At 40.6% G+C, this 17,711-nt stretch overlaps 1 protein-coding gene across 4 annotated transcripts in view; it reads left to right on the plus strand.

Moving 5' to 3' along the window:
- Positions 1 to 11,435: 11,435 nt before the first annotated feature.
- Positions 11,436 to 17,711, plus strand: part of LOC111148923 (PDS5 cohesin associated factor A) — a 140,079-nt gene continuing 133,803 nt past the window's right edge. For 3 of the 4 annotated variants that reach the window (XM_022505714.1, XM_022505717.1, XM_022505716.1), the window contains exons 1-2: positions 11,436 to 11,699; positions 12,555 to 12,732. In XM_022505714.1, coding sequence (XP_022361422.1) covers positions 12,595 to 12,732 — 138 coding nt within the window. In that variant the 5' untranslated portion in view covers positions 11,436 to 11,699; positions 12,555 to 12,594. Of the gene's footprint in view, positions 11,700 to 11,902; positions 11,922 to 12,554; positions 12,733 to 17,711 lie in introns of those variants that run through there. The other variant, XM_022505715.1, reaches the window with a different exon arrangement.

Here is a 17,711-nt window from a genome sequence, read left to right on the forward strand (position 1 = left end):
ATAATAAAACATCCCTGACCCTGCCTATGTAGTTATATGTTCAAATATGATAAGAAGCTACTTATTTACATGAATTGCTATATTGTTATGCACAATTAAAGCTATTATTTTTATTAAAATTTTTTTTTAAGTTAGTATATAACACTATCCCATTTCTCCTGGGTCTTAGGCCAAGCCAATCCATTTAAAAAGAGTTGACATGATTGGATAAATACAGTAAAGAGAGAAAAAGAGAGCAGCAGATTTTATACTTAAATTTTTTTCTATATTTAGGGGCTCCTGGGTGGCTCAGTAGTTAAACGTCTGCCTTGGGCTGAGGTCATGATCCCGGGGTCCTGGGGTGGAGCTCCTGCATCAGGCTCCCTGCTCAGAAGGAAGCCTGCTTCTCTCTCTCCCACTCCCCCTGCTTATCTTTCTCTGTGTCAAATAAAAAAAATAAACTTTAAGAAAAACAATTTTTTTCTATATTTAAAAACCTTTAAGTAATATTGTGAATATCTAATTCTACTCCATTGTTGACCCTAATTCCTCCTATATCTGAAATGGAGTCAGGGATAATAGCAGCGAAAGTCTAATACAACTGGTAGTAAAGTATTTCCTTCTTCCGCTCCACTCTTTAGCACATCACTTGATAAATGAAACGGTTCATTTATTTTTTTTAAAGGTAAGTTTTAATTTTTTTTTATTTTTTAAAATAATCTCTACCTCCAATGTGGGGCTCAAGCTCATCACCTCCAAATCAAGAGTTGCATGTTCTATTGACTGAGCCAGCCAGGCATCCCTAGTTCATTTCTTTTTTTTTTTTTTTTTTTTTAAGGTTTTTTTTTTATTTATTTGACAGACAGAGATCACAAGTAGGCAGAGAGGCAGGCGGGGGCGGGGGAGGGGGGAGGAGGCTCCCCGCTGAGCAGAGAGCCTGATGTGGGGCTATCCCAGGACCCTGAGATCATGACCTGAGCTGAAGGCAGAGGCTTAACCCACTGAGCCACCCAGGCCCCCCACCCCTGGTTCATTTCTAATGAAACACCAGAACTATACCTTGACTGGGGAAAGTAAGAGAGGTACATCCAGTATTAAACAGCCATATTGTTAGCCAGTCACAGAGACACACATAGTCCAAGATGTTTACATTCAATTGAACAAATATTTATTGAGTGCCTATAGGTGCCAGGCACTATTCTAGGTGGTTGGCACACAGCTATGAACAACAACAAGATCCCTGAGCTCACACAGCTTATATTGTAGCAGAATGTACACAGTAGTGCCTTGCTTCAAGTTAGTGTTGGATCTCCTAACTCAGAGTCACAAGGGAGTAAAGGTTTGCAAAGCGTTCCTCTACTCTTTTCACATCAGCCTCCCCAGTCATCAACAGTCAGGGGTCTTGCCATCTAGGCCGGTTGTGCTGCCTATTTGGCTATCCGTTTCATTGCCAAGAAAAGCATCCTCACCTTTGGCGCTTCTCTTTTTTTTCTTCTCTCTCCATGACACCTACATCCTTCCCCCAGGATCCTACCTCTTTTCACCTCTGGCACAGGCTGTGAGCTCTGTTCTATTTTAGATGACAACTGGGGTGTGTCTGATCCTTTTAGTGGAGTACATACAATCAGACTTTTCACATCACAAAACAGACCTCCCCCAACGTGTCACTATTCTAAAAGGGTCTGGGTCTTGGTCCCTTCCTCAGCATTCAGTCATATTGTGCCTTTCTGTTCCCCATGGTATGTGCTAGCTTCCAGTAAGGGAATGGCATACAGAGAGGAAAAGAATGTCTGTCCAGCCACAATAACAGTGAGAGAAACAGGAATGAAGATTAGGGTACAGAAATGGAGTTTTCTGTAGATAATAGTTTTTTGTTTCATTTAAAAAATTTTTTGAACTTATTAATATGGATTAAGTATTATTTATTAAAATGTGAATAATATATTCATTTTTAAGATTAAAGAAGTGAAAAATTACATTTAAATAATTAAATTCAACAAGCTAATGGAGTTGTTTTTTTTTTACACATTGGTGGGTACACTGGGAACTGTGTGTGTGTGTGTGTCTGTGTGTAAATACAAAAACCATTGCTTTGGTACTACTTTAAGAGAGAAAATACTTTGATGGAGATCTTTTGGAGGATATCCCTGGTCCATGACCCGGTAATCCTTCCTTAACTCTAGAAATTGCTGTTGGACTCCCAATTCACTAATAATGGCTCACCTCGAGGTACATTTTAGACATGATCCTGACCATCTGGTCTCAACTGGTTAGAACAGATATGGCCACCTGGAGAGACAAATCATAAGCAATAAACATAATAAATAAGTAAATTATTTAGTATATACTTGATGACAAATGCTATGGAGAAAAAGAAAGCAATTAAATCTGTTGTCTTTAGCATTTGGGATTTGGACTAAGAAATTCTTGTTTCGTCTAGACTGATCTAAGATGAAGGAGATCTAGAGGCAGAAGATGAGGGGCAGTTCTCTTCTGCATGCTGTGTGAGCTGAAAAGCAAAGAAGAGGGTCTCTTAAAAAGAGCAAAGAATGAAGCAGGTATTCAGAAGGTAGCAGACTATATCCTGATGGCTTTTCAGTTCTACTTCCATTCTTTTCTTGAGGCATAGCTGTAATTTTTGCTCTTGGTTTCCCTAAGATATTACCTTGTTTATCCATCTATCTATCTACCTATCTCTTGCTAAAGCTAGTTTTAGTTTCCTTTGTTCCTTGCAACCAAAGAGAGCAAACAATAATGATAAAAATATCAGCAATTGTAGCCAATATTTATTAAGCCCCTAGTAGGTGCTAGGGTCTGTGCTAAGTACTCTAGGTATTTTATCCCATTAGATGTAGATTTTGTCACATTTAAAAAATTATTTTGTTTTCCAATTTTAAATATTTTGGAACCATTTTTTTCTGAACAAACTTTTTTCAGAAAGCTTGGAAAGTACATGAGAGTATGAAGGAAGAGAAAAGCATATCCCATAACCTCATTAACAAGAGAGAGCCATAGGTAACATTTTATCTTTGCTTACACCTAAGAAAATTCTTATTTCCCCACTACCATCCCAATTCTGTTATCTTCTATCCAGACTTCCAGTTTCCAAATTAAGAGTTAAGATAGCACAAATATAAGAAAATAGAGTAAAAGAAAAAAAAAGAAAACTTCAAACTGCCAGTTAAATTCAGGGATAATATCTTGTCACCTTTGCATCCTCAGTATTTATCTGCTAATAGTTTAATGTATCAAAACCCTAAGGTTCTTAACTGGCCTCTCCCCATTGTATGTTTTGAAATACACAAGGAGATGAAGCTAACTTCCATGGAAAGTTCTAGCCTCAGTATGTGTCTCGGTCAATCAATCACTGAGTTTATACTTAATAGTTCTGAAATTTAAAGTGGCTTTCAGATTGACAGCCCTAAGGCATTTGGAGTATTTTCAAACACCAAAGATTCCTCATTATGTTCATCATCCTATGCTTTATAAAGACTGAAAAGATAACTGATATATTTTAGAAATATTTTCAATGGATTGGACAGAAAAGGAATTTTCTGGTTAAGTTTCAATGTGTCAAAGAATTCAATTAACAGGAAACATCTTATACCCTGAAAATCTTGATAAATCTCAGGTATGATTAGAAGGTGAAACAATTCTTGGGGCACGTGGGTGGTTCAATAGGTTAAATGTTTGACTCTTGATCTCAGCTCAGGTCTTGATCCCAGGTTCATGAGTTCCAGCCCTGTGTTGGGCTCCACGCCTACTAAAAAAAAAGAAGAAGAAGAAGAAGAAGAAGAAGAAGGTGAAACAGCTCATATTAACTTTTCTGCAGATTCCCTGCTTATTTTTCTTTAGTCTCTGGATAAGTCTATGCATAATTGAACTCCAAAAAGTTTTTCCAAAACAGTATCTATCCAGGTAGCCACAGTCCAAGAACTATTCAGTTTCTGGAATTACTTGAAAAAATTCAGAAGGCAAATGTGTGCAAATTCTTTGCACATTCCTTGGACAAGTCTGATAGTGCTGGCTACCAGTTCTAATGTGGTTACATTTCCAGTTAAACCAGAAATTTGAAATTCAGCTACTTATTCCTATGGTCTGCCACAGTTATTATAATGACACTTGATGGTTATAAATCATGGAAAATATTGTACTTATAAATATTCTTAATAAAGTGAACATAAAAGAATTATTCAATTGTTAAACAAGCTCACTGTGACTTCAGTCCTTTCAATTTTATACAACCTCATTTAGAACATTATATATTCTCATTCCTAAACTGCTTTCAAAATTCCAGTTTTGGACTTTTGCATATAAGCTGACAAATGATCACTTTGAGCCAAAGCTTGGTGAAGCTGGTTGCCAACCAGCAGGTCCATTTTTGCAGTTTCTCCATCGTAGTTGTGTAATTATTTAAATATTTGCTTGCATATTGTTCTTATTTCCTAAGAAAGTGAGAAAATGGAAAAACGAAAATCCAGATTCTAGAGATAAATTGAGGCTCATAGCTTACTACGGCTGAAAAAAAAAGTAGAAATAAGATAAACTGTTGGTCACAGCTTTATAAATATTCTACGGGTCTCTTTCAAGAGCAAACGGTTAGGTCCAAAAATGAGAGTGAAGAAATTTTTCCCTCAGAAGGTAAGATGCTTTTGCTTTCTTACAGCTTCTAACCAATCTACTTGAAGATAAATTTTACACATGGCTGGTGTAATAGTTTCCTAGAGCTGTTGTAACAAACTACCACAAACACAGAGGCTTAAAAGAAAAGAAATTCATTCTCTCAACTGATCTGGAGGCCAGAAGCCCCAAATCAAGTTGGCAGCAAGGCCATATTCCCTGTGAAGGCTCAAGAGAAGAATCCGTCCTTGCTTCTTTCCTTGCTTCTGGTGCTTGCTAGTAATCCCTAGCACTACTCAGCTTAAGCTACCTCATGCCAACGTCTGTGGTGGCCTGGCCTTCTTCCCTGCATATCTTCTTAAAAGAATATTGGTGTTTGGATTTAGGGCCAACTCTAATCCAGTATGACTTCATTTTAACTAATTACATCTGCAAAGAACCTACTTCCAAATAAGATCATATTTTGAGGTTCCAGGTGGACCTGAATTTTGGGGGCTACTATTTGACTCAGTAAAGCTAGGTTCACAGATCATGGTTAAGATTTCATCAAGTCCAAAAAAAAAAGATTTCATCAAGTCCATGGGATGCCTGGGTGGCTCAGTGGGTTAAAGCCTCTGCCTTCAGCTCGGTCATGATCCCAGGGTCCTGGGATGGAGCTCAGCAGGGAGCCTGCTTCCTCCTCTCTCTCTGCCTGCTTGTGATCTCTCTCTGTCAAATAAATAAGTAAAATCTTAAAAAAAAAAAAAAAAGATTTCATCAAGTCCAATTTTTAATTCTAAATCAAGTCATGTTTGGTGGTAAAAGATCAGAAATTTGTTCAAATTAGCTCAGGTAAAAGGGATTATACTGTAAGGAAACAATTCTTTTTTTTTTTTTTTTAAAGATTTTATTTATTTATTTGACAGAGATCACAAGTAGACAGAGAGGCAGGCAGAGAGAGAGAGAGAGGGAAGCAGGCTCCCCGCTGAGCAGAGAGCCCGACGCGGGACTCGATCCCAGGACCCCGAGATCATGACCTGAGCCGAAGGCAGCGGCTTAACCCACTGAGCCACCCAGGCGCCCCAAGGAAACAATTCTTATTGGGAGTCCAAAGAAAGCAGAATAATCAGGACAAAAATTAGGACACATCAGGTTTCCTCAGCCTACACGTATATAGACAGTTAAAGACCGTTACTGTTTTGCATTGATATAATTCGGCTAAAAGTTCCATCTCTTGCTGGGTCTCCATTCACAGGCTGTCTCATGATATTTTGTTTGGCTCAGCTCAGCCTATGGACAACATTTTCTTGGTTCAGGTTCCACCGTAGGCTCAGTCAGGTGCGTGCATGTGTGTGTGTGCGCATGAGAGAGAGAGAGAGAGAGAGAGAGAGAGGAATAGAGAAGAGAGAGAGAGAGAGAATACATAGGGCTATGATAGGAACCATTCTCTTAAAAGAGTTTGCAGGAGGGGAGGCAATTATTATCCTCTCTAATATGTTTCGATAAATGAATCTTTTCTGTCTTTACTGTAGTGAAGAAGTATTTGTCATTAAGTTTACTTTCTTAATTATATTAATCATATAAAACAACAGGAGTCTGGCATCCCAAGCTTCATAATAAAAATACATTGTAATGTGATTGTTCAAAGTTTAATTACCGTGAAAATTCTTTCAGTCCTATAATCATTTATCTCCTAATACTAGCAATTTGAGGAAGCAAGCAGTTTGAGAAAATATAACGCCAAATAATTCCTCATTTTACCACCACTATTAGAAAAAATTATTGGGGTGGGGGGAGCAGAATTTCTTTGACTTTGGGGGATATAATTTTCAAAAATATTAAGTTATAATATATATATTTTTTAATTTCTTGAAGAGTTTGTCATCTTATTTCTTTTCTCTTCTGCAACTCAGAGACCCTGAATTGGATTACTCATCAACCTTGGGTTATGGGGGCGCCTGGGTGGCTCAGTGGGTTAAGCCTCTGCCTTCAGCTCAGGTCATGATCTCAGGGTCATGGGATCGAGTCCCGCATCGGACTCTCTGCTCGGCAGGGAGACTGCTTCCTCCTCTCTCTCTCTCTCTCTGCTTGCCTCTCTGCCTACTTGTGATCTCTCTCTGTCTAATAAATAAAATCTTAAAAAAAAAAAAAACCTTGGGTTATGAACGCATCCCTCACTGGTGCATGGATTGTCCTTATTCATTCATACATTCATTCACTTATCATTTAATGAACACATGTGAAGCCACCACTCTGTCCAAGACTAAAGCTTTGATAGGAAGACATCTACCTGTGCACTCATTCTCCCATCTTGTCCCCCTGTGTTCCCTCCTTCCCTTTGTACTTCAGGGGAACCACCCCCCTGAGCTTTGCTTTTGAACATTATAAACAAGTTATCAGATTATGTCACTAAGATTTACTCATCTTGTTTATACCTGTGGTTTCTTTCATGTTTTGAAAATGTTTGGTTATAGTTTGTCTTCCCTGCTAGTTAAGTAATACTTAATTTTGATTAAACAACTTTAAGAAACTGATAGGGGCACCTGAGTGGCTAGGTCAGTTAAGTGTCTGCCTTCAGCTGAGGTCATAATCCCAGAGCTTCCTGCTCAGTCGGGAGTCTGCTTCTTCCTTTCCCTCTACCCCTCCCCCTGCTTGTTCTCTCTCTCTTACTCTCCTCTCAAATAAATACATAAAATCTTAAAAAAAGAAAAAAGGAGGCTGCTATAACTTATGATGGTGCAGGTCAGCCTTTACAGTTTAAACTGAAGAGAGATTTGCACGGAGACTAAGAAACTAAAATTCAAATAAAGACTTTAAATTACTATGACAAGTTAATCACTAACGTCTTGGTCATATTAGACCAAAATGATTCAGACTTCATATTTTTAAAATTTTAAATATTTTATTTATCTGACAGCACAAGCAGAGGGAGAAGCAGGCAGAGGGAGACGGAGAAGCAGGCTTCTGGTCGAGTAAGGGAGCCAGATGTGGGGCTCAATCCTAGGACCCCAGGAGCGTGACCTGAACCAAGGGCAGACGCCCAACGACTGAGCCACCCAAGCGCCCCCAGGCTTCATATATTTTGTCTTTATCAGTCATCAGTGAAACATGTCAAACTTACTTAGTTCAGTACAGATAGATAAATTATTATTATTATATGCCTAGATTCCAATTTTAGCAAATCTAAGCCAAGATGTCAGTGATATCCGGAAAGACACTAAAATAAAGCACCATTTTTTCAACTTTCATAGTGATTATGACAGATGGTTAATTTCTCTGTGACCAGAGGTACACGGATGATTCATATGCATAATTTGTGAAAATACTCAGAACAGATTTAGTTAGTTAATTTCAGATCGAAAAGCAAATAAGTAATTTCAGATATACAGAATAGACATATTTTTTAGAACTGCATTAAATATCTTTTTTTTTAAAGATTTTTTATTTATTTATTTGACAGAGAGAGATCACAAGTAGACAGAGAGGCAAGCAGAGAGAGAGAGAGGGAAGCAGGATCCCTGCTGAGCAGAGAGCCCGATGTGGGACTCGATCCCAGGACCCTGAGATCATGACCTGAGCCGAAGGCAGCGGCTTAACCCACTGAGCCACCCAGGTGCCCCTAGAACTGCATTAAGTATCTTAAATATTTTTGTATTTTTATCTGTTTGATTATACTTTACCTTAGTCCACTTTCACCATGCACAGCTTTACTCTTCTATTACCCCAATTCATCCTTTTAAACTATCACCCTGCTCAACATCTGTAGTATTCAATATGAACACAGTTTATCTTCTAACCTCATTTTCTGTCAATCACTCCTCTGAACTCTATACTCTAGAACTGCACTGTCCAATATAATAGTGACCTAGCCACATGTGGCTAGATTTTAAAATTAAATTAAATTAAAAATTCAGGGGGCTCCTGGGTGGCTCAGTGGGTTAAGCCTCTGCCTTTGGTTCAGGTCATGATCTCAGGGTCCTGGGATAGAGCCCCACATCGGGCTCTCTGCTCAGCGGGGAGCCTGCTTCTCCCTCTCTCTCTCTCTCTGCCTACTTGTGGTCTCTCTCTCGCTCTCTGTGTCAAATAAATAAATAAAATCTTAAAAAGAAATTCAGTTTCCTGGTTGTAGTAGCCACTTTTCAAGTGTTAGTCACACTTTTCATCATCTTCATTGTTACTACCTGGTCCTTATTACCATCTCTCCTTGGGATTTTTGTAGTTGTCTTATACTTGGTTACCCTAATTCTATACTTGCATTTCTACATTGTTTTCAACCCAGCAGCTACAATGATTCTTTCATTATATATAGATAGATAGAGAGAGAGAGAGAGAGAGAGAGTGCACTTATGTAGAGCCGAGTATGTAGTTCCAATTCTAGGCACTTTACAAATGTCAACTTATTTATTCCTCATAATGACCCTCAGAGATAGAAACTATTATATCTGTTCAACAGATGAGAAGAAAATAAGGCACAGGAAGACTAAGTAATGTGCCCAAGGTTGCCTGGCTCATGGAACATAAATCATATCGTGTCACTTCTCTGTTTAAAATACTTCAATAATTCCCCCATCTCAGTCATAGTACAAGCCAAAGTCCTTCCAAAGATCAAGGGCCTAAAAGGCTACATGTGATCTGCATTCCTCTTCTACTCCATTTTTCTCCATAACGATTTATTTATTCTCTTGTCTATCTCTTCCCAAACAAATTAAGTTTCACCAGGATAGGCAGGAATTTCTGTTCCCCTCTCCACTACCAATTTTTTCTAAATGCCCAAAACAATGTCTTGCATAGCAGGCACTCTATAATTATTGCACAAATAAATGTATCCCTTCTCATATACAACAGTGGAGACAAATGTTTAAGAAAGGAGGCTAAAAGCAGAGATTTCAGAATTCCTATTTTTCAGAATTGTATAAATTCTATTTATTTATTTATTTTGGGGGTCCGGGGGAGCAGAAAGAGAGGGAGAAATAATGGAGAATCTAGGGCACCTGGGTGACTCAGTCGGTTGACGCTGCCTTCGGCTCAGGTCATGATCCCAGGGTCCAGGGACACCCCCCCGCCCCGCCTCTCTGCCTACTTGTAATCTCTGTTTGTCAAATAAATAAATTAAATCTTAAAAAAAAAAAATGGAGAATCTAAAGCAGGCTCCATGCCCAGTGCAGAGTCCAATACCGGGCTTAATCTCACAACCCTGGGACCATGACCTGAGCCAAAATCAAGAGTCGGTCCCTTAGCCAACTAAGCCACCCAGGCGCCCCTAAATTTAGTTTACTTACGGGTTGTAATCCTTAGGACTTACTAATCTTGTGAGTGTTTATAAAGTCAAACATATTAACAAAGTCATAAATTGTGTAAAATTAAAACTTATAAGCATATATAAAATTCCATTTAATAATGGGTAAATTACTCGAATAAAAAAAGAAAATGAAAAGCATCACTCTTCTGTTATTTATGACAGATTAAAAAAAAAAAACACCTTGAGAGAGAGCACTTAAAAGAGAGTAGGTTTTGGTAAGTTCAGTTGTTTGGATGAAGATGAACTTAAATGGATTGTCTGCTACTCTAAATGCCCAAGAACAAAGCACTGACTTTTGGGTAGTTCTAGCAAATGAGCAACTATGGCCAGTTCCATTCCAAGATGAGAGCTCCCTTGTGTAATATCTGAAAAACAATTCAGTGAGTACATTACCTTTAATATTTTTCAGACCAAGTAAAGGATGTGGAAAAGACCAGTAGATATTCATCACAAATAATAATCGAATACAACCGAATATAATTTTAAACTATGGTAGTGATGTTTCAAAAGCTGAATGCTATTTCGTATTATTCCATTCTTTTTTCAACTTCATCTTCTGATACATGAGTGCCGGAGGTTCATTTGCCCCTTTTTTTTTTTTTTAACATTAAACTGTTCAAACCCACTGCATTGGTTCTTCCTTTGGATAAAAGAAAAAGTTGTTCTGGGTATATTTAAAACATTTTTAAGAAATATTTTAATTTCCATATTCACAAGAGCCATCTAGCTAATTTGCAAATATGCTTCCTTCTGGGTGTCACTCAGAGATCCTTATTCTCTAGGTTTGGGAGTGGAGCCCAGGAACCTACGTTTCAGACCATTCTTTGAGAACTATTCGACTCAAAGCTACTTTCTTATTTTCTATCTTTCAAAATATTAATTTTAGAAATGCAAGGAGGGGAAGGCAAAAACTCCTGTGGCTTTCAGAAGGAACAAGAATGAGTAGCTCACGTCGTGCCATGTTGTAAAACTTTTCCTCAGTTTGCAGATCTTCTATTCCTGGGGAGGAAATTAGTTCATTTTCACCGAATAATTAACCGTCTTTCAAGCAGTTCCGTCCATGCCTCTCAGGATGACCCCCAAAAGTCATGAACTCATCTTCGCGGCGTAACGTAAAGCTCATCTCGTCTTGCCTGCCCTCACAGGGGCCTCTGGGACCGGGTTCTCTTCCCGCCACAGGGGCCCCTCCTCTGCCTGCCCTTTGGGTCCAATCTTCCCAGAGGCGCTCCGCGCGACAAGTCTTGGCGCCAACCGGGTGGCGGCGCTGTCCGCCCCGCGCGCGGCCGCCTCAGGCCCGAGGGAGGCGGAGGCACGGCCGGCGGAGGAAGGGGAGGGAGCGAGGCGCGCGCCCTGCTCTCGCGTGCTCTCGCACCGCTCGCGTGACCGGCTGGTGTGTGCGCGAAGGGCCGGCTCCCGGGGGCACGGACGGCCGGGCGCGCGCCGCTGCGAGGGGCGTCCGGGTCCCGGTCGGCGGACCCGGCCGGCGCGAGGTGCGGTCGGGCGGGCCGCGGGGGTCTCGGGCGGACACGGGCGCACACGCTCCCGGAGGAGCCTTCTCGGAGGCTGCTTTTCCTCGGCCAGACGGAGAGCGGCAGTGTCTCCCCGCCCAGCACACGCTCGCCCCGCGTCTCCCCCCGCGGCGGCTGCTCCTCCTCGGCACCGCCAGCCCCAGCGCCGCTCCGGGGCGGGCGGCGGCGGCGGCGGCGGCGGCGGCGGGACCCGCGGAGCCGCTTTGTGTGCAGCCCGACGAGGGGCGGCGGCGCAACCACCTGACAGAGGCCCGGGAGCTCGATGCACCTTCCGCCCGCATGAGGAGGAGGAGGTAAAGGCGGCGGCGGCTCGGCTCCCGCCCTCGGTTTGGTGGAGGGAGGGGACGGAAGGGGAGACCAGAGCGGGCGGGGGGGGGGGGGGCGCGGGACCGAGGCCCGGCGGGGCTGCCCGGAGGTGCCAGTAAGGCCTCGGCAGCGTCGGACGGCACCGAGCAGTCGGGGGCGAGAGAAGCCGCCGGGGCCCCTCCGCCGAAGTTGAAGGAACAAAATGTGAAGTGCGGAGCCGCGTCAGCCGCTTCCTGGCGTGGGGTTTGGGGTGGAGGGCGGCTTGTTTTCCCCTCCCGCGGGACAGGGGAGGGGCGGGAGCGTGGCGGGGACGCCGGGGGTCCCGAAGCTCGGCCCGGCAAAGGCGTTCGTTTCCCGGAGCCACCGTTGCGTATGGGTCGGGTTGGGTCCCTAGTTTTGCGGCCTAAGCCGAGCCCTATAGGCCTCGCGTCTCCTTTCCCGGAGGGGACTGGCCGGGCGGGGACTCGGAGCTTCTCTCCGACCGAGCGGGGGCCGTGAGGGCCTCGCCGGGCTCGGGATGCTGCCAAACTTCGGACCTCGGTGCTTGGGGGTGGATTTCATTGTGAAAGGCGGAATGGGAAACTCCTGGCGCTTGCTCGGCGCTTCCCGCGGCCGCTGGGGCCGGAGAGCCCCGTGGGCCCGGGGCTGGCGGGGCCCGCGGGAGTGGGGGTGGCGGGGCGGCCACCAGGGTCCAGGCCCGGGGAGGGGCGAGCGGCGGGGCCGCTGCCGAGTCCCCGGCCTTCCCGGAGAAAGGGCCCTTTTCAGATAAGAGATTTTTGAAATGAAAAAAGAGGTTACAAAGTCTCCCTTTTCTCGCTGAACTTTTGTTTTCTGACCGATAGAGGCCGGTAGAGGACTGTGAAAGAAAAGTTGTCCCCCAGGATGGACTTCACCGCGCAGCCCAAGCCTGCCACTGCCCTCTGTGGCGTCGTGAGTGCAGACGGGAAGATCGCTTACCCTCCGGGGGTAAAGGAGATCACCGACAAGATCACCACGGATGAAATGATCAAGCGACTGAAGGTAAGCGACTGGACACAGTGTTCACACTTCAGACGTTTGTGGGAGGGGTGCTCTGTCCTGTGACATTACTGCACTGCTAGGCCTGGCCTTTACAGTTTGACCTACCCGGGCTTTTTTAGGTATTTTATCATCTCGTTTTTTTACTCTCTCTGAAAGGTATTGTTCTTTCTTGGCTGTATCTTTGAATAGTTCTGTAGGAATATAATCATTATGGGAAATTAAAGGGAATGTGCTTGTTTTTTCAAACATGAGAATTTAAGTGCTTTTTAAATAACTTTTTTCTAGAAATATTTATGAGAATACTGTTCAGAGTAGCTTACAACCTTAAATGGAGGCAATAGCTTGCCTAGGAGGGTTCCAATTTCCGTTCATTTCTGAGGAGATCGATTTATCACCAAAGCATTTTAGTAAATGGTCACAATTTTCTAATACCCAGAAGCTTAAATATGAATTTAGTATTGTTAAACTTTGACAGAATGTACTGACTTCAAAATTCAGACTTGAAGTAAGGTGATGATTTAGGTCCACATGTTCAAAGGGGTTTTCAGGAGAATATTTTAGCTCTTTTTAAGTTAGCTTATTTAAGCCATGGTGATGATCTTAAGATCGAGGTTGTAAGTTCCAGCCTTATGTTGGTCAGCTTTTTGCTTTTTTCTGTTGCATGGACATAGATTGTGCCCACAGCCTTATGAGATAGTGCTGTTCTTATTAAGGATCAACTGGATGCAGTGGTTCTCAAACAGGGTATTTTCTTTCTTTCCTTTCTTCCCTCTTCCTTCCTTCTTCTTCTTTTCGTTCAGGTAGGCTCCACGGCCAGTGTGGAGCTCAGTGCAGAGCTCAGTGCAGGGCTTGAACTCAGGGCTGTGAGATCAAGACCTAAGCTGAGATCAAGTCCAGGACTAAAGCAACTGAGCCAGCCAGATGTCCCTTAGCCAGGGCATATTTGATCCCCAGGGAACATTTGTCAGAAATTTTTTGGTTGTCACAACTAGGGCTAGAATGGAGCAAGGAGAGGGAAAGACTTGAGGCAGGCGATCCAGATAGGAAACTGGTAAAAAGTGTAGGTGAAAGATGTTGAAATCCTGAAGCTGGGCTATGGTAGTGGGAAGAGAGGTAGGGAAGTATCCAAGAAATGTTTCAGAGTTAGAATCAATCAGACTTGGTGGGTGGTGAGGGAGGAAAAAATGATGACAGTGTTTCTACCTTGGGCAACTTGATGAAATGTATTTTTAGGGAATGATCTTGCCCCTTTGTTCTAGAGCTTATTATATAGTGCCTACTAAATGTTTATGATGTTGTGAATGCTGAATGAATATTTAAAGTATTCCTTTACCTTAGTTCTTAAAATCTAATTAGATTCTGCAATTTGTTGACTCTTTTGAAGGAAAAGGACACAGTACCTTCCATTAAAATAGATTTGATACTAGAGATTATACATGAGGTGAGGCCCTTAATTAATGCTTTTTAAGGTTATATTGAATGGTGTTGCTGAAAAATTATGAAATGCAAAGCTATTAAGTAAACAATTTATATCTTTTAATTTTTATTTTCATATAAAAAATAACGAAATCTTGAATTCTAGTGATGGATAATCCATATGTACTTTTTGTACTTGAGGATAGAGATATAACAGATATAACAGAAATGCTGTTACATAAATGGACATGTAACCAAGTCTAGAATGAGCTTTGGATTAGGATATCATTTGTTATGAGTTCTTCTGGAAGTTAAAATTGACATGCATTTTAACCAGTTTGAATGTCCTGCTAAAATTTTGCTTTTCTTAAGAATGTTATGATTTTGTTTTCCCCTTGTTTTTCTAAGTCTGTTTTGAATTGTGCTTTCTAGGGATCCCTGGTTAAAGTAGTACTGTCTCAGTGGAAGCATAGATTTTTAATAGTGTTTAGCCAGTTTTGATAATTTTTGTGTTTATTAAACCCTTAATTATGGGCAAATTTTATAAAGTAGTTTTTTTTTATTATAGCATATCAACAATGTTCAAATGCTGTATAACTGCAAACTGAGCTTAAAGAAAGGTAAAATCTTAGTGGAATTCAGAGATGTTTGGTCCATTCTCTTCAGTTTTCAAGAATGGGACAAATATTTTTAACAAAACCATAATTTTAGAGTTAGAAGGATCTTAAAAGAAATTCTAGAACTCCCTGTATTTCACAGATAAGAAAATTTAGGGCCAGAGTGGCCAAGTAACATGTATCGAGATCAGTCATAGAGTGGCTTAGTGGCAGAACCAGGGCAGTAGCATCTAATTTATTTTCATTCTTATAGCTGATTTTCTTAAAAGGATCTAAGTATAACTAAGAAGTTTTGATTTTTTTTTTTTTTGCAATTAAAAAAAGAAGGGAATCAATAAGTTAATTTGATCTTTTGCAAGGAGATAATAGGACAGCATTTTTTTTTTTTAACAGAAGCAATTGTAAGTTTTTTCAAGAAAGTTTTGAAGCTTTCTTGAAAATGGTTCTTAGAGTATGTTTTTGGAATAGCTAAGATATACTTTTGGGTATATATTATAGATTTTAATTTCAGTTTTCAAGGAAGTATTTTAAATATTTTTACACTTCCAATCACACTGGCCTTCAGTCAGTTCCTTGAACATGCCATGTTCATTTCTACCTAGACAGATTCCACGTTGCATAACCCATATATGTACTCTTCTCAACTTCCTTTGTCATTCATGTGTTCATCTTTTGTCACTCATCTGTTCTTAAGGGAAGTCTCTTAGATTCCCCATTACGTGTTCTTTTAGCTCCTTCATATAATTTTTTACAGATCTATTACATTCATGCGTATGTTTATTGGTTTGTCTCCCCAACTTTGTGTAAGCTTCATGAATACAGGTACCATGTCTCTTTTTGTTTACTTTTGTACCCTGCCAGCACCACATTTAATGCAAATAATTGGTCAGTGGACAAATGAATACTTTGTATTAATATTGGATTAGAAAGAATAGTAATAGTAGATTAGAGAAATACCTATATTTTGGAAATGAAGGATAATTTGAAAATATTTTGAATTGCATAAGTCTTTACCACCAAATTTGCATACCAGAAAGATACCATGGATATTTAGAATTTTAGATCCAAAAGATAGCTTAGAGGTTATTTGGTTCTGTTCTGATTTTTCAGATGAAGAAATGGAGTCTGTGATATTGTGACCAACCCTAGTTACAGAAAGCTGAAAACTTTCACCAACGGCTTGGTTGCTTAGGGTGGCCTGGCTGGCTCAGTTGGTAGAGCATGCAGCTCTAGATTTCAGTGTAATGAGTTCAGGCCCCATGTTGGGCATGCAGCCTGCTTTTTAAAATAAATAAATAAACAGTTTTTATTACTTAGGTAAGTTACAATTATATATTTATTTTAGAGATATTAAAGGCCATACAAAAGTTACCTGTTAGAAAGGACAGCTGATTGTTTACTATCAGTGGTACATTAAGCATCAAGGTTTATGGTTCACGAACAGCCTTCCTTCTGTATAGTTAAGGATTCTGAAACTAATGTAGCAGTCATGTCTGATAACATTAATAACATTCAAAATACACCTATAAACAGTGTTGTACAAAGTTCCATTAAGTGCTTCTACGCACAGTTTATTATACACAGCCGGTTTCAAATCATGTATTAATACAGAACTACATGCTACTCACATTTTTCTTTTCTTTTCTTTCTTTTTTTTTTTTTTTTTTTTTTGGCTAACATTTTATTCCTTCCTTTCTTGCTATTTTGGAAGTGGAAGATCCTTGATAAGCCTTGATTTTTTAGAGGGAGAGATGGACCAGTTTGAAGATTTAAGTGTTTATTTAAGTAATGTCTGCACTCAACATGGGGCTTGAACTCAGGACCCTGAGATCAGTAGTCACACACTCCAGCTGAGCCAAGCAGGGGCCATGAAGATTGTTCCTTATATTCACTTCTTATTACCTGATCTGAGAGTTCAATACCCCAGACAGTTCTCTGGCTATTAACTTCATACCCAAATCTGCAATATTCATTCAGTCACAGAATTATATCAAAATTCTTACTCCTTTGGTGTTAAGAATTGGGAAAGATTAAATAAATAACAGGGTTTCGTTCTGAATATGTCCACCATTTTTCTCCCACCAGCTGTTATTTCTGTATTTTTCTTTGTATTTTTCCTGTCATCTTTGTCTTTGTGTCAACCATTCCCTCTGCCCCACACTCTCACTTCTTTTATGGCATGGCTTGTTTGATATAGTTAGGAATTAAGATATGGTGGGCTTGATTTCAGGGAAGGCATCTCTCTTTTCTCATCAATTGTAGGTTGTGAGAGGGGAAGAAGAGATTAGGAGCAGGAAGGCCGGCCGTGAATTCTTTCCCGTCTTTTCCTCCAGGTGGATCCCAGAAATAACTGTTTGGATTATAATTATTTTCACTTCCATAAAAGATTTTTATCCCTAAATGCCACATAGGATGCTTATTTTATATATAATTCAGTATTAACTGCCAATCTAAAATCTGTTCATATATTTTATTTTAATATTTGTATTAAATCTTCTTTGCAGAAGATTCTGCTAGGAAATTAAAAAATTAAATAGGCAAGATTTCTTAAAATGAAGCCCTGTAATATAGCCAATATGTATTTGGGGAGTAATGCTAACTAGCACAGTTCTTCTTTTAGACTTGCATTTGTATAGAGGAACTATTCTGCTCATTTGTTGCTGTGTGAAGAACTACCCCAAACCTAGTGGTTTAAAACAGTGAAGTCTTGTTTTGTTTTGTTTTGTTTTTTAATTTTATTGTAAAATATATATAATAGATTTTACCATTTTAATCATTTTTTTTAAAGATTTTTTTTTATTTATTTGACAGACAGATCACAAGTAGGCAGAGAGGCAGGCAGAGAGAGACAGGAGGAGGAGGCAGGCTCCCTGCTGAGCAGAGAGCCGGATGCGGGACTCGATCCCAGGACCCCGAGATCATGACCTGAGCCGAAGGCAGAGGCTC

The sequence above is a fragment of the Enhydra lutris genome, unplaced genomic scaffold (assembly GCF_002288905.1).
Source record: "Enhydra lutris kenyoni isolate GAN:26980312 unplaced genomic scaffold, ASM228890v2 scaffoldscaffold21, whole genome shotgun sequence".
NCBI classification, from domain to species: Eukaryota; Metazoa; Chordata; class Mammalia; order Carnivora; family Mustelidae; genus Enhydra; species Enhydra lutris.